The sequence below is a fragment of the Tasmannia lanceolata genome, unplaced genomic scaffold (genome assembly GCF_043159265.1).
Source record: "Tasmannia lanceolata isolate RefF3 unplaced genomic scaffold, GAP_Taslan_0.1 ptg000037l, whole genome shotgun sequence".
Lineage (NCBI taxonomy): Eukaryota > Viridiplantae > Streptophyta > Magnoliopsida > Canellales > Winteraceae > Tasmannia > Tasmannia lanceolata.
The window spans coordinates 54,658,199-54,678,560 of NW_027518714.1; the positions used below are offsets into that span (position 1 = coordinate 54,658,199).

At 37.9% G+C, this 20,362-nt stretch overlaps 1 protein-coding gene across 1 annotated transcript; it reads right to left on the minus strand.

The window, feature by feature from the left end:
- Window positions 1-16,638: 16,638 nt before the first annotated feature.
- Window positions 16,639-18,560, minus strand: LOC143861714 (ethylene-responsive transcription factor ERF113-like). The gene is made up of 2 exons (XM_077372604.1): window positions 17,992-18,560; window positions 16,639-17,313 (listed from the first exon to the last, which is right to left on the minus strand). Exons 1-2 carry the CDS (start codon window positions 18,116-18,118, stop codon window positions 16,772-16,774), a joined length of 669 nt encoding a protein of 222 aa, XP_077228719.1. The 5' UTR covers window positions 18,119-18,560; the 3' UTR covers window positions 16,639-16,771.
- Between the last annotated feature and the right edge of the window lie 1,802 nt (window positions 18,561-20,362).

Below are 20,362 nucleotides of genomic sequence, written 5' to 3' on the forward strand. Positions count from 1 at the left end.
GATTCACTTCAGTGAGATTCAAATTTAATTTAATAAAGGGTTTTCCTAAGGTAAGGTTGCTCCATTGTGACCTGGTGGTCACGGGTTCAAGTCATGGAAACAGCCTCTTTGCAAAGCAGGGGTAAGGTTGCGCACATCTTGCCCTCGCCAGACCCCGCAATGGCGGGAGCCTCGTGCACTAGGCCGCCCTTTTTTAGCCAACTCCAACTAGTTTGGGACAAAGGCTTAGTTGAGTTGAGTTGAGTTTAAAGGATTTTGCTAACGAGTGCCCTCATTAAGGTGCTTTGGCTTTGGAAAAGAAATTTTACAATCATTTTTCACGTTGTTTGAGACTTCTACCAATGTTTTTTGGTTTTTCTATCAAAACATGTGTAAAATTTCTTTTCCAAAGCACCTTAACGAGGGCACTCATTAGCAAAACCCTTTAATAAATTAAGAGAAGAACCATGTGTCGTATGATAATATAGGATGTAATCTTGCTTAAAAACTAGTTGATAATTTTTGGAGTTAACTTTTACAAATGATTTTGCCAAAAAGAATTGTTAAATGTTGTTAATTTATATCAATGAGGTCTTTTTTGAACATGTTTTGAAAAAAAAACAAACAAAAACATCCATTTTGAAAAGGTTTTGGAGATGTAAGTATTTCATAAATCATTTGAACCTTCAATATTAATTTAGTATGTAAAGAAGATATTTCAAGCTTCATTAGATATTCTCATCGGACGAGAACAAAAGTTGGCTCCAGAACAGTTTGGAGGAACTTCCTCCAACCCCTCTAATAGCAAAGGGTGTGGTGTTAGGAAATTATCCTAACGGTGGATGTGGCATGTGCAAGATCAACGGCCTAGATCATTTTGTTAGTTGGTTTTGTGAAAAGGCATTAAGTGAAAAGCCATAAAAGATGGGGTGTAAATGTAAGAGACTTTTGGGGAGGGAACCAGCGTGATGAGGAGTTGTGTTTCTTCCCATAAATGTCTATTTATTCTTTCATCCGGTCCCTACTTGCACACAACAATTTCTACATCCTTCTCTTTGCAATCCACGGCAAAAAGAGAGAAGAAGTCGGTCCCCATCACCGTCTGTTGTGGAGTGAGGAGAAATACCGGAATAGAATCCTTCCAGTGATAGCAAAACGATATTCGGCTTTCGGTATGTTCCCTTTACTGTTTCAATTTCAATCCATCTGGTTAATTGCGATTTTCTCAAAGTTGGACCGCCAAAGATCCGTTGCCCGTGTTCCTTTTAAGATGAACACTTACATGTGGTATCAGAGCCAAGGTTCCAGCGAAAAAATGGCGAGAAAATCGCATTAAAAGTGATTGAAATAGGGTTTGTGAAAACTTGTATTTTGAGTGCCGCCATCAATTCTGGAGTCGGATCGATGATTAAATGACACTGAAACGTTGCTTGTGTTCCCATGAATCCAACGCAACAAACGGTTCGTCGATCCGATGTCTGGATTGCGTTTGGCGGCAATTTAAAGATGAAAATTTTAACTTTTAGAGAAGTTTTGGACCTCGCCGGAAAACAGTGTGCCGCCGGCGACCGGCTTTTCCGACCGAAGATTTTACGGCGTGGTTACGAAGTTCGTCAAGAGACGAGTCCAACGGCGTATTATGAGCCTCAATTGGACTTCAAACGAAGCCGCAATAATAAATCGAACTTTGAATGTTTTTTCGAATTTTGCTGGAATTTTCACTATTTTAATGAAGAAGACGATGAATAGTGTCGGGCTTGGCGAGCCGAACCGGGCCTCGCGGACCCATCAAGGATCCGCGACGGGCTTTTCAATTAAAAAGGGCCCAGTAGACTCTCTATGCCCACTAGACCGCTTGGCCTAACCTGGCCTGAACCGGCCCATAGGCCCAAACGGCCCAAATCTGTGTTTGACTCGGTTTGGCCCATTTTTGTGAGATTTTTGGCCAGATTATAGCAGTTCTGGAGGTTTTGAACCCTTCTGAATCCATTTTTTGGGTCAGTTTTTGGCATTTGGTATCTGTATCATATAGGTATAGTGTAAATTCAAAAACTTTTAATTTTTCAAGTTGGTTTTTGAGTCAAATATTTTAGGGTTTTAGCCCAAGTAAAACTGGTTCCGAACGTTTTGCAACCCTTTGAAATCATTTTTGCTATCCATTTTGCCATTTGAGCACTGTATAATACACTTATAGTGTATTTTTAACACTTTTGACTTTATAAATTTGGTTTTGAGTCAAAAGTTTTGGAGTTTTGGGCTCATATTAGATTGGTTCCTAAGGTTACAAACCGTTCTGGACCTATTTTTGAGGTCATTTTTGGTATTTAAGCACTGTATGATATAGTTACAGTGTAAAATCAAGACTTTTGGTTTTGTAAGTTTGATTTTAAGTCAAATATTTTGGGGTTTTGGACTTGGGTTAGACCATTCCTATGGTTTTAGACCATTCTGAACCCGTTTCCAAGGTCTGTTTTTGTGTTCGGAGTCTGGATTTTAAAATTCCAGTGTAATTTTATAACTTTTGGGTTTTTTAAAGTGGGCCTTGAGTTTAATTTTCATTTCAAACTCTTAAAGAATTAACTAAATGCCATGGAGACCCAGTTATGTAAAGTTTTGATGTTGTTTAATGATTAAAACTCAGTCAATGAACACCTTTGGTTTCTAATTCTTAATTTAAGAACCCCTATATGTTGTTTATATGCTTTATGTTTTGCATATAACTTAAGGGTTAAAATGATTAGTTGAAATCATATATGGGTCTAAAGTTTTAACTTGAATGCACATTAGTTCATGCCAGATATGCTTAAAACCCAAGCTTATGGTTATAATAAACTGATAGTGTGTATTTTCAAAACCTAAAACATTGAATTATGTTTGATCATGGAACTTGAAAGTTGGTTTTATATACACAAGTTTATTACGTTGTTCATTATTTTTAGTTGAAATTGAACTATATCTTGTTATGATTGGTCACTAAATGAATGAACAAAGAACTACGATTCCGACTGGGAGACGAAATCGCTTAAGGTTAAGTGGTTAATTTTGAGAACCGTGTCGCATGCAATGACACATTTATGGACTATGAACCACTTTCAATTGCGACTATTTGTCCAAGAGCAACACTTAGCCCAACGGATGCCTGTTGTTTTGCACAAATAGGCGGTGTGAGAGGGTTAGGCCTGGGTAACTTGGTTTGGGGTTATGCTTCTGCCCAACGGTGATGTGCGCCTCAAGTATAGGGTTATCTGGCCCTAGTTGATCTCATGGGAGAGCCAATTGTGTGTTGTGGCACGGCCCAACGGACGGCCCACGGTGATATGCCTGGTGTCTCGCGCCAGAATCACAATATTGTGATTTCCTGAATTGAAAATCGTTTGTGTGTTGTGGCGCGGCCCAACGGACGCCCACAATGACACGTCTGATGTTTCGTCGGGGTCACATTTTTGTATTTTTTTGTGATTCTGGGCAATCTAACTAATTTTCCCTTAAGATAGATTGACTGAGTATTGTATGTGAGAACCAATTGTGTGCCTTGGCATGGCCCAACCGACGACCCACGGTGATACACCGGTGTCTCTTCATAATCATGGTATTGTGTTTTCTAAAGTAGAAACCAATTCTGCATCATGGCACAGCCCAACAGACGGCCCACGATGACACATATGGTATCTAATTAGAAGCACACTTATGTATCATCATGATTTTATACATTATAGTCATTCTTTTCAGTTGGATTGATTAAAATCGTGGATTGAGTTAATTTCAGTTGGATTGATTAAAATCGTGGATTGAGCTAATTAAACTCCATTTGTGGACTGAATAGGTGTTATAAGAAGTGAGCATGTTTGGAACTGCAAGTCTGTGTCTATGATATTGAAGTTGTTGGTATCTTAGTGTCTTTTCTAGATACCGATTATGTTGAGTACTTTAGTGGGTCAGAAACCTTAGCAAGTGATGGAATAGATCTGCATAATTCAAGACTACAAAAGGCTAGACTATGTATCATTGAATGATAGGCTCACTAAACCCACATCTAAAATATGCTTATGAATAGTGGGAGTTCAATGTTAATATCACTCTAGTAGTAATGTTTTTATGCAATTCGAGATGTTTTTAAGACTCGAAAATGCAAAGGAGTTCTTGAATGTAGTTAGTGAATATTTTAGAGAATCATTGGAAGCACTTGCAAATACCCTTATGATGTGTTTTGATAACCTTAAAGTATATTCACCAAAGTTGTAGTTTTGAGCACACTTTGAAAGGCTTTAGATTCAGAACCTTGGTTGTGCTCACTTTCGACACACCTCTTGGTTATTTTAAATGGCAATATTAGAGTCCTGAAGATATAGACTAGTCTTAGCATTATCAATTAAAGAGAGTTAACTTGGTATCAAGTGCCATTATCTTGAATAATAAATGACACATAAAGTATGGATCCCTTAAGTTCGATATGGCCTGAAATTAATACCATATCTTTGTATATTATGATTTCTATTTCGTAAGTACTCCGGAAAAAGATTTGTGAATAGATTAAGGCATTACTATTCACATTTAGAATTCTATGTGAGGTCTTGGTGCGAGTTAGGTGCTTAGTAGAGGAGAGTATACCATTATATCGGGAAATCGAATAAAGGTGGCTGTTGAATCCATTATTACTCGCCACTATTTTCTGAAATTTTGGTTTCATATGAACTAGAAACCTTATTCTAGAAAAACTTGATTCCTTTGGCTATGAATCAAGGTCTGGAAGTATAATGGATTCTCTCTAGTTTTTCATTTCCCATTTAGTGATTTTGGTTCTCTTCAGGGCAATCCTTACTGACTTAGATTGCACTTCTCTCAAGGTCAGACTTTGCCCACCTTGCATTAGAATGAGATAATCAGTATTGTTAGAAATAAATGAAATCGCGTGAACAAGAATTTATCCAATAAGTGGCTTAAGGTTTTTAACCACACATCTGAGGATAGTTGGGTAAAAGAAGAATTCTAGATTCACTTGATTTTACCGATTTAAACAGTGATACGGGGTACATTGAAGGAGAAATATACAAAGATTAATCGGTTTAGGGTGTCACCAAGAGTATTGATCTACTAAAGGTCATTCACAATGACATCTTGGATCTTTTGACTCTGACCGTTGGTGGCGGAAGGCGTTACCCTTTTGGTTAAATTTTCTAGCCATATTTAAATGTGTCTCTCTAATCAAAAGTAGGAGGCCCTATCTTTGTTTGTGATCTATAAGGTAAGAGTCGAGAATTAACTTGACGTAAACGATCAAAACAATAAGGGTCATTTATGCAACTCTCTGTTGCCTAAGATTGTGGGTTAAAACTCTTAAAACACCCATGTATTTTGTGATCCAAGTAAGGTTGTGCCTAAGACCCTTTTAGATTTATGGATCATAAGGAAGCTGAAATTGGAAAACATGCAACTTTGGGTTGTTTACATGAGACAAAAGTTTATAACCCACGAATATAGTGATTAAGCTCTATGACCATAAGTTGCAATTTCATAGATTATCTTAAAGTATTTAAGGGTTTTAGGTTCTGTTGACTGATCCATAGTACGTATATTGTTGGGATTAAATGTGCCAAGACTTCTAAAGGATGGTGACCTTAGTGGGAGTGTAGTGTCTTTAGTAAAATCACATTTAAGGAGAACCAGATTGTAGTACCGGTACTGGTGATCCAAGAGAAGGTGGTACCAATGCTCATTGGAACATTAAAAGACACATATAAGTTAAAAACCCACATTATAGATATTTTTGTGGTGACGACTACCGAACAATCCTTGAGGCTAAGGAAAGAGGCACATAGTCTGTAGACTTAGAGATTCTGCTTAAGATTTAGAGCAAACTTCCTGACAATTGTACATAAAGTTTCATCAAGTACTCTCTATGTTAAGTTTTAAGGAATTGTCACAGGATAATGGATATATCTTAAGGTTAGAGGAGTAATATTATTTTCCTCGTGTTATGTGTTGATGGTATACTACTTGCTAGTAGTACTTAGCCATGTTCAATGATATTCATACAAAAGAATTCAGGTAAAGCATCCTACATAATAGGAGTTTAGATTCACCTAGTTGGGACTCGAGGATTGCTGAGATTGCAGAAAGCCTATCTTGGTAAAGTCCTAAGTATTGAACATGGATAAATTACTCCATTTGTAGTGTTCCTATAGTTAAGGGTGATATATTCAGTCAGTTCCAAGGTCCCAGGATCGATTCATTATAGGAGCAGATAAAGAAGTTCCCTATTAGTTCCGCAATTGGGGTCTATTGAATGTTTAAATCTGCACCTATCTGTGTATAACCTATATGGTGGGCAAATTTAGAAAGTACCAATGTTATTTATGTATGGATCATTGGAAATTTGCCAAAAGGTTATATATTGTCTGTAAGGGACTAAAGGTTTAATGCTCACATAAAGTAAATGAGATAACCCTAGTGTGATTGGTTAATCTAATTCCGACTGTTGTCGGAACATCTAGAGTTCTGCTCTAGTATATTTTGCAGAAAGTCCTAAATCGTGGAAGAATGTCAAATTGACACTCAGTTGCTTCCACCTTGGGTACGGAGTTTATTGTGTACTTCAAGGCCTTGTACTATGCCTTGAAGTTGCAGAATTTTGTCTCAGGGTTTTATCTTGTTGATAGTCGACAAGTTACTGAGAATGTATTGTGATAATTCCGCTGCGGTTTTACAATTCCAAGAACGACAAATCAAGTAATGGGGTCAATGTATTGACATATTGTCGTGAGGAAGTTCAGAATCAGTATGTATCTGAAGATTACATAAGCACCGCACTTATGTTGCCAGATCCTTTGACTGAGGGCTTGTCACCAAAGCTCTTCAGAGAGCATGTAGGACGCATAAGGTTGGTTGACACTTTTGATAGCCTATGACAGTGGGAGTCTGCATTAGGTATTGAGATACACTGTTGTGATCACATTTTATTTTATGATTCTGATATATATTATTTTCTACCGCTCCAATTTGTGCACATTACGTAAATGGATTGTGAGTAAGAGGTAGAATGTGTGTAGACTGTTTTGGACCATATTTACATCTTATACATGTATGCGTTTACATTCATGTTAGTAAGTATTACTAATGATATAATCGTGGGGTAGGCTATTGGGTAGAGTTGGTGACCCAATAGTTACATGGTTTATTGTTAGTAGTTTTTGCTGAACGGAATGTTGTGTTTATTATCTAACTAACTTAAAGATATGATCCTTATGTTTGGCTCAAAGATCTTGCTGGCCAAATGGGAGAATGTTAGGAAATTATCCTAATAGTGGATGTGGCATGTGCAAGATCAACGGCCTAGATCATTTTGTTAGTTGGTTTTGTGAAAAAGGCATTAAGTGAAAAGCCATAAAAGAAGGGGTGTAAATGTAAGAGACTTTTGGGGAGGGAACCAGCGTGATGAGGAGTTGTGTTTCTTCCCATAAATGTCTATTTATTCTCTCATCCGGTCCCTACTTGCACACAACAATTTCTACATCCTTCTCTTTGCAATCCATGGCAAAAAGAGAGAGGAAGTCGGTCCCCATCACCGTCTGTTGTGGAGTGAGGAGAAATACCGGAATGGAATCCTTCCAGTGATAGCAAAACGATATTCGGCTTTCGGTATGTTCCCTTTACTGTTTCAATTTCAATCCATATGGTTAATTGTGATTTTCTCAAAGTTGGACTGCCAATGATCCGTTGCCTGTGTTCCTTTAGTGATGAACACTTACATGTGGAAATATCAATTCAAGGGGCATAGCTTCCACAACTGACCGGAGACTAAATGGGTGTCTACAAAATGTGTTGCCTAACTACTCTCAATCACAAGCATTTGGACACAAGATAACTCCTAATGGACAGTAATACATTGTACAAATATGATCCAGAAAGTTAAGATTCGACAAGTTTGGTGATTACGGTAGTCTATTTGTTAGGATAAATGGAATAACTTTGTTCTTTTCACATTACTTTCACCAATACTAAAAGGTTTTCTTCATTCATAGACATTCTATCTTAAGGTTGAGAGAAAGAGAGATGTGTTTCCTCTTTTGAATTGGATTTCTTTAAAAAGATGAGGGAAGGGATTTCACAATTGAGAAGGATATTTTGGGTTGTTAACTTGTTGAAAGCTTGAGAGAGACAGAGAAGCTTTTTCCTTTTGTGTGGAGATCATTAGGGAGGTCCACAAGATAGATGGTTTAGTGGGTTGTTTAGATACCAATTCAGTGGGTGAGAATACACATAAAAACATGTGGTTAAAGGAGTTATATAGCGCACGCGCACATGCACACACACAGAGACAGTGAGAGAACTAATCATCTGCTTCTCTAGATGAATGACATCCTTTAGTAGTGATATTGGCCCATGTCTTATAAGCTTTCTATCATATGGCCACAAACAGAGCCAATCACCGGCTTCTCTAGATGAAATGACATCCTTTAGTACTGATATTGGCCCATGGCTTATAAGCTTCCTATCATATGGCCACAAACAGAGCCAATCGTCTGCTTCTCTAGATGAAATGACATCCTTTGGTACTGATATTGGCCCATCGCTTATAAGCTTTCTATCATATTGCCACAAACCGTTCTGTAGATTGAAACTCTCTCTCTCAAAGTGTGAGCAATCATTGAATCCTAGGTTTCCATTCTCTAAGATCCAAAGCCGCTATGATACTTAAACTTAAAGATTAGATGTATGCTTTTAAAAAATCACATAAAAAGAAGTTGCATGCTGAAAAAGAGATGGGGTATGTGAAATGAACTCTCAAAAGCATTGGAGAAGAACTAAACAAGAAATGTATAAAATATCAGGCCATGTTTGGCAAACTTTAAAAAATATTCTATATAATATTTGTAGGGCTAGTTGTGAGTTGTGAGTTGTGACTTGTGAGAGAAAGGCTGGAGAGAGAGGGACAAACTTGAGAGGGTGGGTGGGAGGGAGGGGAGCATGAAAAACTCCTATAAATCAGGTACTATTTTTTAGGGATTCGTGATGCTCTCTCCACTCCCATCAACTCAAGCCTCTCCTTTTCCCTCCTCTGCCCCTATTACGTACTTGGGACCACGATTATTCCATGGAATAGTTTTTCCTGGTTGTCAAACATGGCTTTATTGACATAAAGAGACATCAGATTATCATAGGAATGTTACATCATTTCCCTTTTCATTTTTTTCTTCAGAAGGGACACCTCCTTAATCATCGCTAGAAGAGAAAAAAGTGAGTTGCACCCTGTTTTGAAGTTGAAAAATATTTAAAAAATAGGACTAGATGCACCTAAACGGCACAGTTAAACTCATTTTATTCACTAGTCTAAACGATACACTCATCTACCAATCCTACCCATTGGAACAGAGAACTTAAATGTGGAATGTAGGATCAAATTCCATTTAACTCTGCATTCATACGCCATTAGCATGGTTTCAAATTTCCGTCTCGAGTGCGTTTCCTCACCCGGACCGAAATTTCAAAAATTTGGCCAAAATCCGACGAAATCAAATAATATAATAGTTTACCTCATAAAAAATTTCGGTTGAAATTTTGAGAAAATATTAAAAAACGAACAAAATTGAGATTTTTTTTATGAAATTCCTTAAATTTTGTAACGTTTCGGGTATACCCGATTTCGGATTTCGGCCGAAATTTAAAACCATGGCCATTAGTAAGGAAAGAGCACCATAGGATTGTGTAATAATTGGACGGTCCAGATCAATCTGATCTTACTTGGGTCGATCCACTGAGGTTCAAATTTCAAGCCGAGCCGAGCCGAGCCGAGAAAATAAAACTAGAATCCCCACTTGTCTTTCAAATTATGAAAGCCCCAGCCGCAAAGGTTGACGCGGAGCCGAAAGCGTCCGCATCTCCCGTATAAAACAAAGGGGTCTTCGTTTCAGAGGTGGGCCCCTACCCAACTTGTGTACCTGTAGACTTGTAGTGGGCCCCATCTAAGCCGCTCGAATCATGATCCAAATTTCCACGCTCTGGTTATTGAGAATTGAGCCCACGTCAGCATGCACTTGTGCCACGTTGGCAAAGTGGGTCCCTTGATGCTTATGTGTACAATATTCAGGCCTTTTGCTTTTCTGCTCGTTTCTTCTCTTTTTTTTGTCTTCTAGTTGGACGTTTCGCTCGATTTACTCGTCCCAACATGGCGTGCATGGTTCTCCATAGATATCTTTGCGTTGAATGACGGATTTAACCTTGCTATTTTAGATAATAGACACTCACTTCCCATATGATATGTGGAGTTCTTATGTGGTGTAAGCCCTTATAGTCCCTTATTTTTTCAAAAAGTACAGCACGGACCACGTACACTGTAAGATGATCCAAACCGTCCATGTGATGGGCCACAACGTAAAAAATTCATATCTATAGGATGATCCCAACCCTCCGATCTATAGAGGAACTGCATATTATGGAAACCTCCATAGGGATTTAACCTTGCTATTTTAGATAATAGACGCTCGCTTCTCATATGACAAGTGTATTTTATCTGTTTTCTTTTTTGTGGGATGTATTTTGGTCATTTTCCAAGATATAAGGGTATTTTATTCATTTTTTGTGAGGGGGTACTTTGGTCATTTTCTGAGATAATTTTACATTAAGTTACATTTTTTCATGTGAGAGAGGTGCCTAGTCATTTTTTTCATGAGATATGGATCTGTTTTGTTATTTTTCATAAGATATGAGATTTCAAAGTTACACCTATTTTATTTTTAGGGAAACTATGAATAATGTGAAATATGAAGTTAATTTCTTAAGGACTCTGTAAAAAAGTCACATAACAGGGTGTTTTAGATTTACCCAAAGGAGATTTCTAGTAAACGCCCATAGGAGATTTCGATTTATTCTAGCAAATGGATACTTTAATATTTTTACAAGCAACACTTGGTTACTTATTTTTAAAATCTTGGCAACTTGCTAGTTTGTGGATAGTTACTTGGCACCTTCATAGTTGCTCCGTATTCAAACGGTGCCAAATAGGGCAGTGATAAATCGACCCCCCAAAATGATAAATCGACTCCCCATTTGTCTATCTCTCTCCTCTTTCTCTCTAACCCAGAGGAGAGAGAAAGACACATGGGGAGTCGATTTATCATATTTGGGAGTCGATTTATCACTCCCTGCCAAATATTGGCAAAGTAGGAATTTTAAAAAGCCCATTCTTACCAAGTAACTGTAGCTTCTAGAGCTCCTTAACTTCACTTAGAAGCTAGAAGCTCAAAAATCAAAGCTCTTAAAACATAGTTCCGGTAGCATAAAGGGAAAAAGAATCAGATCTTGGGTGATGATATTTTCAACCCCTCATAACTATAACGTGATTTGACATGAAGTTGCCCACTTTCAGGTCAAATCAGGTTATAAGGGGGTGTGCACGTCATGCAGGGGGGGTGAAAATAACATCTCCCCGGATATTTATGCTTATCAAAAAGAGAACCATGAAAAGAAAGAAAGAAAACTTAAGAAGAAGAATTTTTTTGGTTACTGATATTGGCACTACCGTGTATTAATAATTGCACAAACTCAGCTTGTCTTTTCCTTTTTAACTGAACGGTAATAACCTGTCACGGCTGTTGTAATAATAAAAGGCAAGATGAGTTAGTGCAATTATCACAACATGGTAGTGCCAATATCAGTGTCATATTTTATGTTGACAAATAAAGCACCCTCAGGAAACAGAGTATAGAAAGGATTAGGGCTTTGGCAGACTTTTTGACGCTCGCACTGCACAGACCGCCAACCTCCATAGCCGACTTCCATGACTCATATGAATGTTTGAATGAAGGGTTTTAATGCACTTTGGTCTTCAATAATATTATGACAAGTAGACTGTGAGCCCTACAAGCAATAACAATGTCTCTCCACCTTGGAAAATTAATGGACATGGCTTTTACTCTGTCGAATTTGTTTTTAATTATCATATACTTCGAATGGATCTCTCTCTCTCTCTCTCTCTCTCTCCTGCCTTCAATCATTCCTGATAACTCCAAAGCAACTATAAGAAAGAACAACAGATAGTAAACACATAAAACTAAGAAGGGAGATCTATCAAAAAATTTATAATAACCGATTTAACTTACACCAAAGTAGCATCTCTCTCTCTCTCTCTCTCTCTCTCTCTCTCTCTCTCTCAACCAGTGAGCTAGAGGCCTAATCCCCACTCTCTTCTCTCTACTCTAAACAAAACGTCACAGTAAGTAATCATCACAAATCAAAATCCCATCTCCCTCTTTGTCACTCATGGCATAAAATTAAAGCTAATTTTCTCTTGGTTAGCTGCTTCCAGTGTCCCTCCCTTGCTCAGAGGCTCCAAGCCAGAGAAAGAGCTTCCAAAATGCCAAGAAAACTCAGTCACTTTTGTAGATATGCTCATATGCTACCATTTCATCTTTTTCGTTTTCTCAAATCATCTCGTATTCTTTCAACGATAATGATGATGTTGGAATCAAGATTTTCGGATTTTAAAGCCCAGGTGCCACTTACTTCAAATCTTCATCTCCACTTCAACTTGATAGAATCTGTGTGTATTGTAGAAGATCTAAATACTAATTTTGACATGTTGAAGGACGAAGATGTTGAAATTTGTAAATCAAAATCAATGTTCTTTGTTTTGTGAAAAGTCATTGTAGTATTAGTTATTATGTTTTGAAAATTGAAGAGTCCTTGTATGTTTTCCAGGGTCCTTTATGCTTAGGTTAGATTCTCCAAGAGTCTTCCTTGAATTTCTATGATGTTGCTTACGTTGGATAAAAGACTCATGGGTCTGCAACAATTTGTTTAATGTGAAGATCTAAACAAGGTGGTGGTGGAAGGAGACTCCTTAAACGTCAAAAGATGGCTAAGGGATTCAACTTCGGCACCTTGGAGATGCACCGCTCTGTTCAATGAAATTAAGAATAGAATTGGGCTTGCGTCTATTTCTTTTAACCATGTAAGGAGGTCAGCTAATGGCGAGGCGGATAGGTTAGCCAAAACAGATGTTTCTAGGGAGAGTATAGAGCTTTTTTATTTCTTTGCCCTCTAGTTTTAGCTTCTTATGTTCTATTTTGTTTGCTTCTTTTCTTGTTGTTGGGGATCGTCTCAGTCCCTCTTCAGTTAATGAAAGCATCTTTACCATTAAAAAATGTGGTTAGCTATTTTAGGAGTGTTTTGTGTCTGTAAGTATGTATTCATTTTGTGTAGAGATTATAAGGTTGGAGAAAGATCGAAGAGAGAAGCAAGAGAGAGGTTCTAGAGATTTAGAAGGGAGAAGAACACCAAGTTTGCTTTAAGTGTTTTGATATATAAAAGTTTATATTTTGTCATTCATTTGTGTCTTGAAATGTGTTTATGGTTTTTGTTGATTTGTTTTACAGCCCATTTTTTAGCTTTATCTGTAGTAATAATAAACTACAACGTTTTGTATTGGGAAACTAGACGTGTGAAATTGGCATTCGACTTTTATTCCATCTTAAATAGCCATTTTATACCAGTTGACTGTAGCTTCTAGAGGCTGAAAAAGCAAAGCTCTTAAAACAGATCTCTAGCTGCACAAAGGAAAGAAGAATCAGAAGTCATGTAAAGGGCTAGAAAAGGTCTTTCGGCAAAATGTTGAGCACGCTCGAGAGACATAGTTTTGAGTGGGAATGAGGGTGCCTGCACTGCACAGACCGCCAACCTACGTAGCCGACTTCCATGACTTAAATGAACTTTGTTCTTCAATAATATAATGACTATATATATATAGACTATGAGCCCTAACGGCAAGAAGCCTATCTGTATATCTGTCTTGGAAAGTGGACCTGACTTTTACTGGGTCTAGGTTTTTTTTAATACTATTATGTACTTAGTTAGAAGAGATCCTAACTCTCTCTCTCTCTCTCTTTTTCTCTCTCTCTCTCTCTCTCTCTCTATATATATATATATATATATAGATATATATATATATATATATATATATATATATATATACCAAACTTATGGTGAGTTAGCTTGCCCAATCACATGGGTCCCACATTTTGGGGATTGATCCAAACCATTCATTTGCAAGGCCTTATCATAGATAGGGGGTGTACCAAAAATCAGCTCCATAGTATCATCCTAACCCCTCCATTTGTGGAGGACAAAAATGGGGCAGATTTGTGTCTGTCCATTTTTGTCCTCCACAAATGGAGGGGTTAGGATGATCCTATGGAGCTGATTTTTGGTACACCCCCTATCTATGTAAGGGACTTTAAAATGAATGCTTTGGATCATCCTAACAAAGTGGGCCCCCATGTGATTGGGCAAGCTAGCTCACCATAAGTTTGGTGAGGTTTCCTCATATATGGTGGCGGGTGTACCAGCCACCCTCTGTATATCCATATATATATATATATATATATATATATATATATATATAATGTGTGTATGCATGTATATAAGGAAATGGAATCCGCATCCCAACTATGATAGTAGCACTTTTCACTTAACACTTCATTAGGTGCTGTTTGTTAAGGATAATGACACCATGTAATCACCTATCATGGCCAAGAAACTCACTTGATATCTCCTAGCTGAATATGCCTCTAATGTATATCTTGTTTCCTTACATTTAGTTATATATCTTAGATTACCAATCGAGGCCTTTTGCATTCATCAAGTCAGTCCTTTGTAAATGGCCTTACAGCAACTTATTAAAATGTAAAATGAAGAAGAAAGTGCTATCATCAAGAATGGAGTTCATATATCAATTCCTTATATATATATATATATATATATATATATATATATATATATATATATATATATATATATATATATATATATATCTCATATGAGAAAACGGTTTCTACACACAAGTGTAGATAAGTTATCTACACAGTAGCTTAAAATACAGTGGAGGCCCACATTGTTTGGGTGATCCAAACCATTCATTTGATTGGCCCTCACATAGATAGGGTGTCCACAAAAAATCAGCTCCATAGGATCATTCTAACCCTTCGAACCATTGAGGCAAAAAATGGACAGATTTGTGAAGGTTTATACACGTCCATTTTACCTCCACAAATCATAGCGTTGGGATGATCCTATGGAGCTGATGTTTTTGTAGACACCCTATCTATGTGAGGGCTAATCAAATGAATGGTTTGGATCACCTAAACGTATAATATGCCCTCCACTGTATTTTATGCTAGTGTGTAGATAACTTATCTACACTTGTGTGTAGAAACCGTTTTCTCTCTCTATCTATCTATATTATTGGAAAGAGCTTCTAGTGTAACATCCAAATTAACATACACCTTAAACCATCTCTTAAGAACTATATCAAAACCTCTCTCTCTCTCTAACATAGCTACATAAGAACACTAACTAAAGATTTATATATAACATCCCCATTGATTAACTTACACCATAATTCCATCTCTCTCTATGAACGGAGTTATAGCTCAAGACTTAAGACTCCAATATTCTGTCTTAATTACACTAAAACCCATCTGTCTCGAAGGAAAATCGGAAACAAAAGTCATAATATTCAAATGTTTTTGAATGGTAAAAATTATACTATAAAGAATAAAGAACAGGGGGATTAGCCCAGCAATCAAGGAGATCTATGTACACCCGAAATGATGGAAAACCAAAAATACATCGAAAAAGATCATAAGGGGGGAAAAATCGAACACTTCCAATGTCACCCTGAGGCTCCCTCCCTAGCTCGCCTATCTACCTTACTATCCGCCGACCTTCTTTCATGGCAGAAAGAGATCGAGGAACCCTCCACTCAATCCAACATCTCATCCATGCAACGAGCAAACCTCCAAGGGAAGGGGAGAGTCCCTTTTAGCCATTTTATTACGTTTCAGAATCGCCTTCCACAATGACATATTAAATATGTTATGATCAATCAATCTTATTCCTTGGTCCTCATTGGAGTGCGCACAACCAAAGCGGCCTGAAAACATCAAGCGTGTGCTACCTCCTTTTTTTTTTGAAATGGTAATAATTATATATCATAGCAAATTAAGGAGGTTGAGATGGACCATATTTACAATAGGAAGCAAGAAAGAAACAGGAACGAAGAAAAAACAAAATACAGAGAAAACCCCTCCTCAGGGGTTCCCAAAGAAGCCCACCTACTCCTATCAGCCCAGGGTTGCCCAAAGTTTAGAGTGAAGTAACCTTTCCTAGGCAGGACCCATAGCTACACCACAAACTGCCTCCGCTCTCTATTGAAACAAACATCCTTCTACCCCCTCCATAAAATTATCTGCTGAGACGAATCTGAAGGAAGGGAGTGCCCTTACCCATGCAATAGCCAGTGCAATCACCTTGACTAACAGGTAATGAGGAGACTAAACTAGACCTCTAAACACACAATCATTCCTCTCTTTCCATAACACCCAAATCGTCATGAGCAATAATATATTCCATAACATTTTACCTCATTTTTGCCGGGGAGAGTATAACCAACTCTCCAAAAGGTCAGACAGCTTGGATGGGAACACCCATGCAATACCAAAGCTACAAAAAAATTACTCCACACATACAATATTCAAATTAACTCTCACTCTCCAAGGTGCATTTGCCTTCCATCACTCTTGATAACTCCAAACAAATTATAAGGAAGACCAAAAAATTGTAAGCACATATAAAACCAAGAAGAGAGCAAAATTACGATAACCGACATGAGAACATCTCTCCCCCTCTTCTTTCACTTCACTCTACAGCCAAAAACATACAATAACAATTCATCACAAACATAAATCCCACCCCCCTTTCTCTCACTCATGACACAAACTCAAAGCTAATTTTCTCTTTGTTAGCTGTTACCAGTGTCCCTCCCTCGCTCATGAGGCTCCAAGCTAGAGGAAGAGCTTCCGAATTGCGAAGGAAACATCAGTCGCTCTTGCGGAGATGCTACCGATGATGAAGACGAAGACGATGATGAACTTGGAATCAGCATTTCCGGATTATAAGCACCAGATCCCATGTACTTCAAATCTTCATCTCTACTAGACAGAATCTGTGCATATTGTATAATATCTGGATACAAATTCTGACTTGGTGGAGCAGGAGGACGATGAAGGAAATCAGCACTGGCGGCCCCTCTGTCCATTACAAAGCCAGGGCCCATAAAGAAACCAATATCAGTCCTTCCTTGCACTCTTTCCGGAAAATTCAGCTTTGCTTTGCTTCCTTTGAATCTGAGAGCAGCTTCATCATAGGCAATAGCTGCACCCTCCGCGGTGTCGAAGGTGCCAAGCCAAACACGAGCAGCTTTGTTAGGATCTCTGATTTCAGCTGCCCATTTTCCCCAAGGCCTTTGCCTTACGCCCCTGTAATTCCTTCTCCTGGAGGTAACTTCAGGAAAGAATTTGAGATGAGAAGTGGTGAGAGTATCTAGTAAGAGATATGTTTATAATGCTTTTAGACTTGGTTGACAGGGTCTTCTATTATAGCTCTTTTATGTACCTTTTTTTTAATGTCAAAGAATGAAATTAATAGAAGAAAAAAGGGCAATACAAGACCAATACAATATAAAGAACCACAGAAAAACTCTTTTATTTATCTTTAACTGAAGTAATACTACATCTACTGTGCTTTGTATTGGGTGTATCTTGTTCCCAGTAAATCTTACCTTCAACTGAGAGAGAGAGAGAGAGAGAGAGAGAGAGAGAGAGAGAGAGAGAGAGAGAGAGAGAGAGAGAGAGCTTACAACTTGCTAGGTGATAAAAACAAATTGGGAAAAAAACAACAAAATAAGATAGGAGAAGAAGATAGGATAAGAAAGAGGTTAGATAAGTTTCTAAGATGTCATTGTACTGTAATAAAAGAAAAAATGACAAAATACCAAAGAAAACAAGGAGAGCCGTTATCAGATGTTCCGATATTTACAACAAAAGTCATGTAAAACAGTGTAAAATAAAGAAAAAGAATTGTTTTGTTAATAGAACAAAAAAATAATCAAAATCAGGACAAAAACTCCTACCCCAACCTGTAATTATCATCACTAAGCCATATTTACGTATAAACCATTACCTTGTTGCCCACCAGAATCCTGCACCGGTACTGGAATCGGATTCCCAGGCACGGGCGGTGCCATCGTTGTTTCCATTTCTCTCGGAGTCCCAATCACGTGAGAGAGGGCGGATACTATGGCGCTCATGTCATGCTTGGCACGTGCGGATTCAAAGGAAGGGAAGGTAGGATGTTGTTCTTGTTCTTCATCTTCTTTCTCCTCTGGTGTCTCTGGAGAAAAGGGCCTCTTCCCATGCCGTCGATCCACCTTTTAAGCTTTTGGGTTTGTCTAGATCGGATCAGGACCGCACATCTGAGGTGGGTTTCGATCAATCTTGTGCTTTTGTGCACTGATCAGACCAGAAGAAGAAGAAGATCATAAGAGAGTGAGAGAGAGAGTAGGGTTTTATAGGGATTTTGATGGGAGAATTTTCGAAACCAAATAGTTAAAGAGAGATCTAGAGAGAGAAGGGAGACTAGGGTTTTTAGGGTTTGTTTTTATGGGCCAATGTTCAAAGCCTGTTGTACATTGGGGATCATGGAAAAGGGTTGAAATTTATGTACCTTGGAAATGGTAATGCCCACCCATCTCTTTTGTTCATACGATTTGTACCACTTTTTCTAAGTCGTAGAAGGGACCAATGAAAATTTTCTGCACACCACGCATTTATACCATAATAATATTTTATTATAATTTCATTTTACTTTGATTGATTGTATCTTCACGCTATTTTAATTGCTTTTTTTTTACAGCAATGACTTTGCTCCCTTTGACTGTAAAAAGCTCTCTTTTTTTGAAATTGAAGTAGGGATAGTCATTTTTTCGTTGCTTTGGCTTTGGTTCTTTCTATCTTACGTTTGTTCTCTACCTTACAAATAAATTCGCCACTAGTTTTGCTCTCTCTCTCAGAAGTAAATTCGCCACTAGTTTTGCTCTCTCTCTCTCTCTCTCTCTCTCTCTCTCTCTCTCTCTCTCTCTCTCTCTCTCTCTCACATATTGTATGTCGTACATGTGAAAGCACATGCTTGCATACACACAACATGCATTCGTATGTATACAAAGTATATATAAACAAAGGTTATCTCTTTTGTTTCCCTGTCTTCCTCTATAAACAAGAGTATGCATGTGCAAGCACATACATGCATGCATGGATACACAACAATATGCATGCATCTGTATCTAAACACAGAAGATCAATCTATCATTATCTATACAAAGACAATATGTTTACGCTTATGATATCTGCTCGACCATGTTTTAATAATGGGACGAACCACTTTGTTTTACACTTCTTTGATTGGTTGTGGCTGGGATGCTCTGAGAATTGTGGTACCCTTTCATAGCCGTTGAATTGACCAATTCCTGGAAATAGGGGGCGTTGAGGACAAAAAAAATTGTTGGAGTTACCATTTCTATCTAGCACCAACATGGTTAGTGTTAAGAAAATATAGAACCCTTTTGCAGGAAGGCTGGCTAGAGATTTTTTATAAAAACACCAGCCCTGTCAGTTCATAATGAGAATATTTCAATCTTTTTTTATTCCATGAATTATTCCCCTTATAACTATATGCACATAAGGGAGGAGCAATATGAGATGCAAGTATAACGTAAGGTTCTATGGTTAAAATGTAAAACAACGTGAGCTCGTCCCTTTATCAAACTATAGTTATGTGAATATTGGTCACACGTTTAATGCAGGAATGCTCCATATATGTATGTGGCCTGATCCCATTGATCTGAATGTCTACCTAGCCGGGTTTTGATTCTTGTAAAGGCAATAAGTTTAACTAATCTTTCGTGATTAACGATAAACCTTATTACTAGTACACTTAAAAAGAGCACTTAAGGGATGAACAAAAAAAGTGATAAGTATTATCCTAATCTAGCCTACTACTTAACATCTCATCGAGCAACTAATCGAATGGTGAGATCAACAATGAGATCTAACTTACACTAACATTCCTCCTCAACTTAATGGTGAGATCAGTAATGGGTTCTAATTTACACTTACATTCCTCCTCAAACTTATGTGGATTGTAAATTAGCATATACTCTATTATAATAGAATATCTCCATTAAGAAATATAATTCAAATCCTCTAGTTTGATGTACACTGTCTGCCAATGGGGCTAAAGATGGTGTCACTTGGAAGATGAGTAGTGAAGTGGGCTTAAGAAAGATGATTGGTCAGAATAGACCCTTGCCTCAATGGAAAAATGTGTCCTCGGGAAATATGTCACTAGAGACTGTTGTCTTAATAGTGTTCACGGATAAAATATGATCGCGACACATGGCGCAAGATCTAGCCAAAAACGCACGTAATGCCATACCGGATCAGTAGCAAGGGCAAAGCGGCTACTGGTCATGACGTGTGGCACCCCGACACCCCCC

What these genes read in the sequence shown, in the direction of transcription:
- LOC143861714 (XM_077372604.1), bottom strand. Translation starts at nt 18,118, where the DNA reads ATGAGCGCCATAGTATCCGCCCTCTCTCACGTGATTGGGACTCCGAGA. An exon ending in GGATTCTGGTGGGCAACAAG is followed by an intron (nt 17,314 to 17,991) that starts GTAATGGTTTAT and finishes TCTTTCCTGAAG; the next exon opens with TTACCTCCAGGAGAAGGAAT.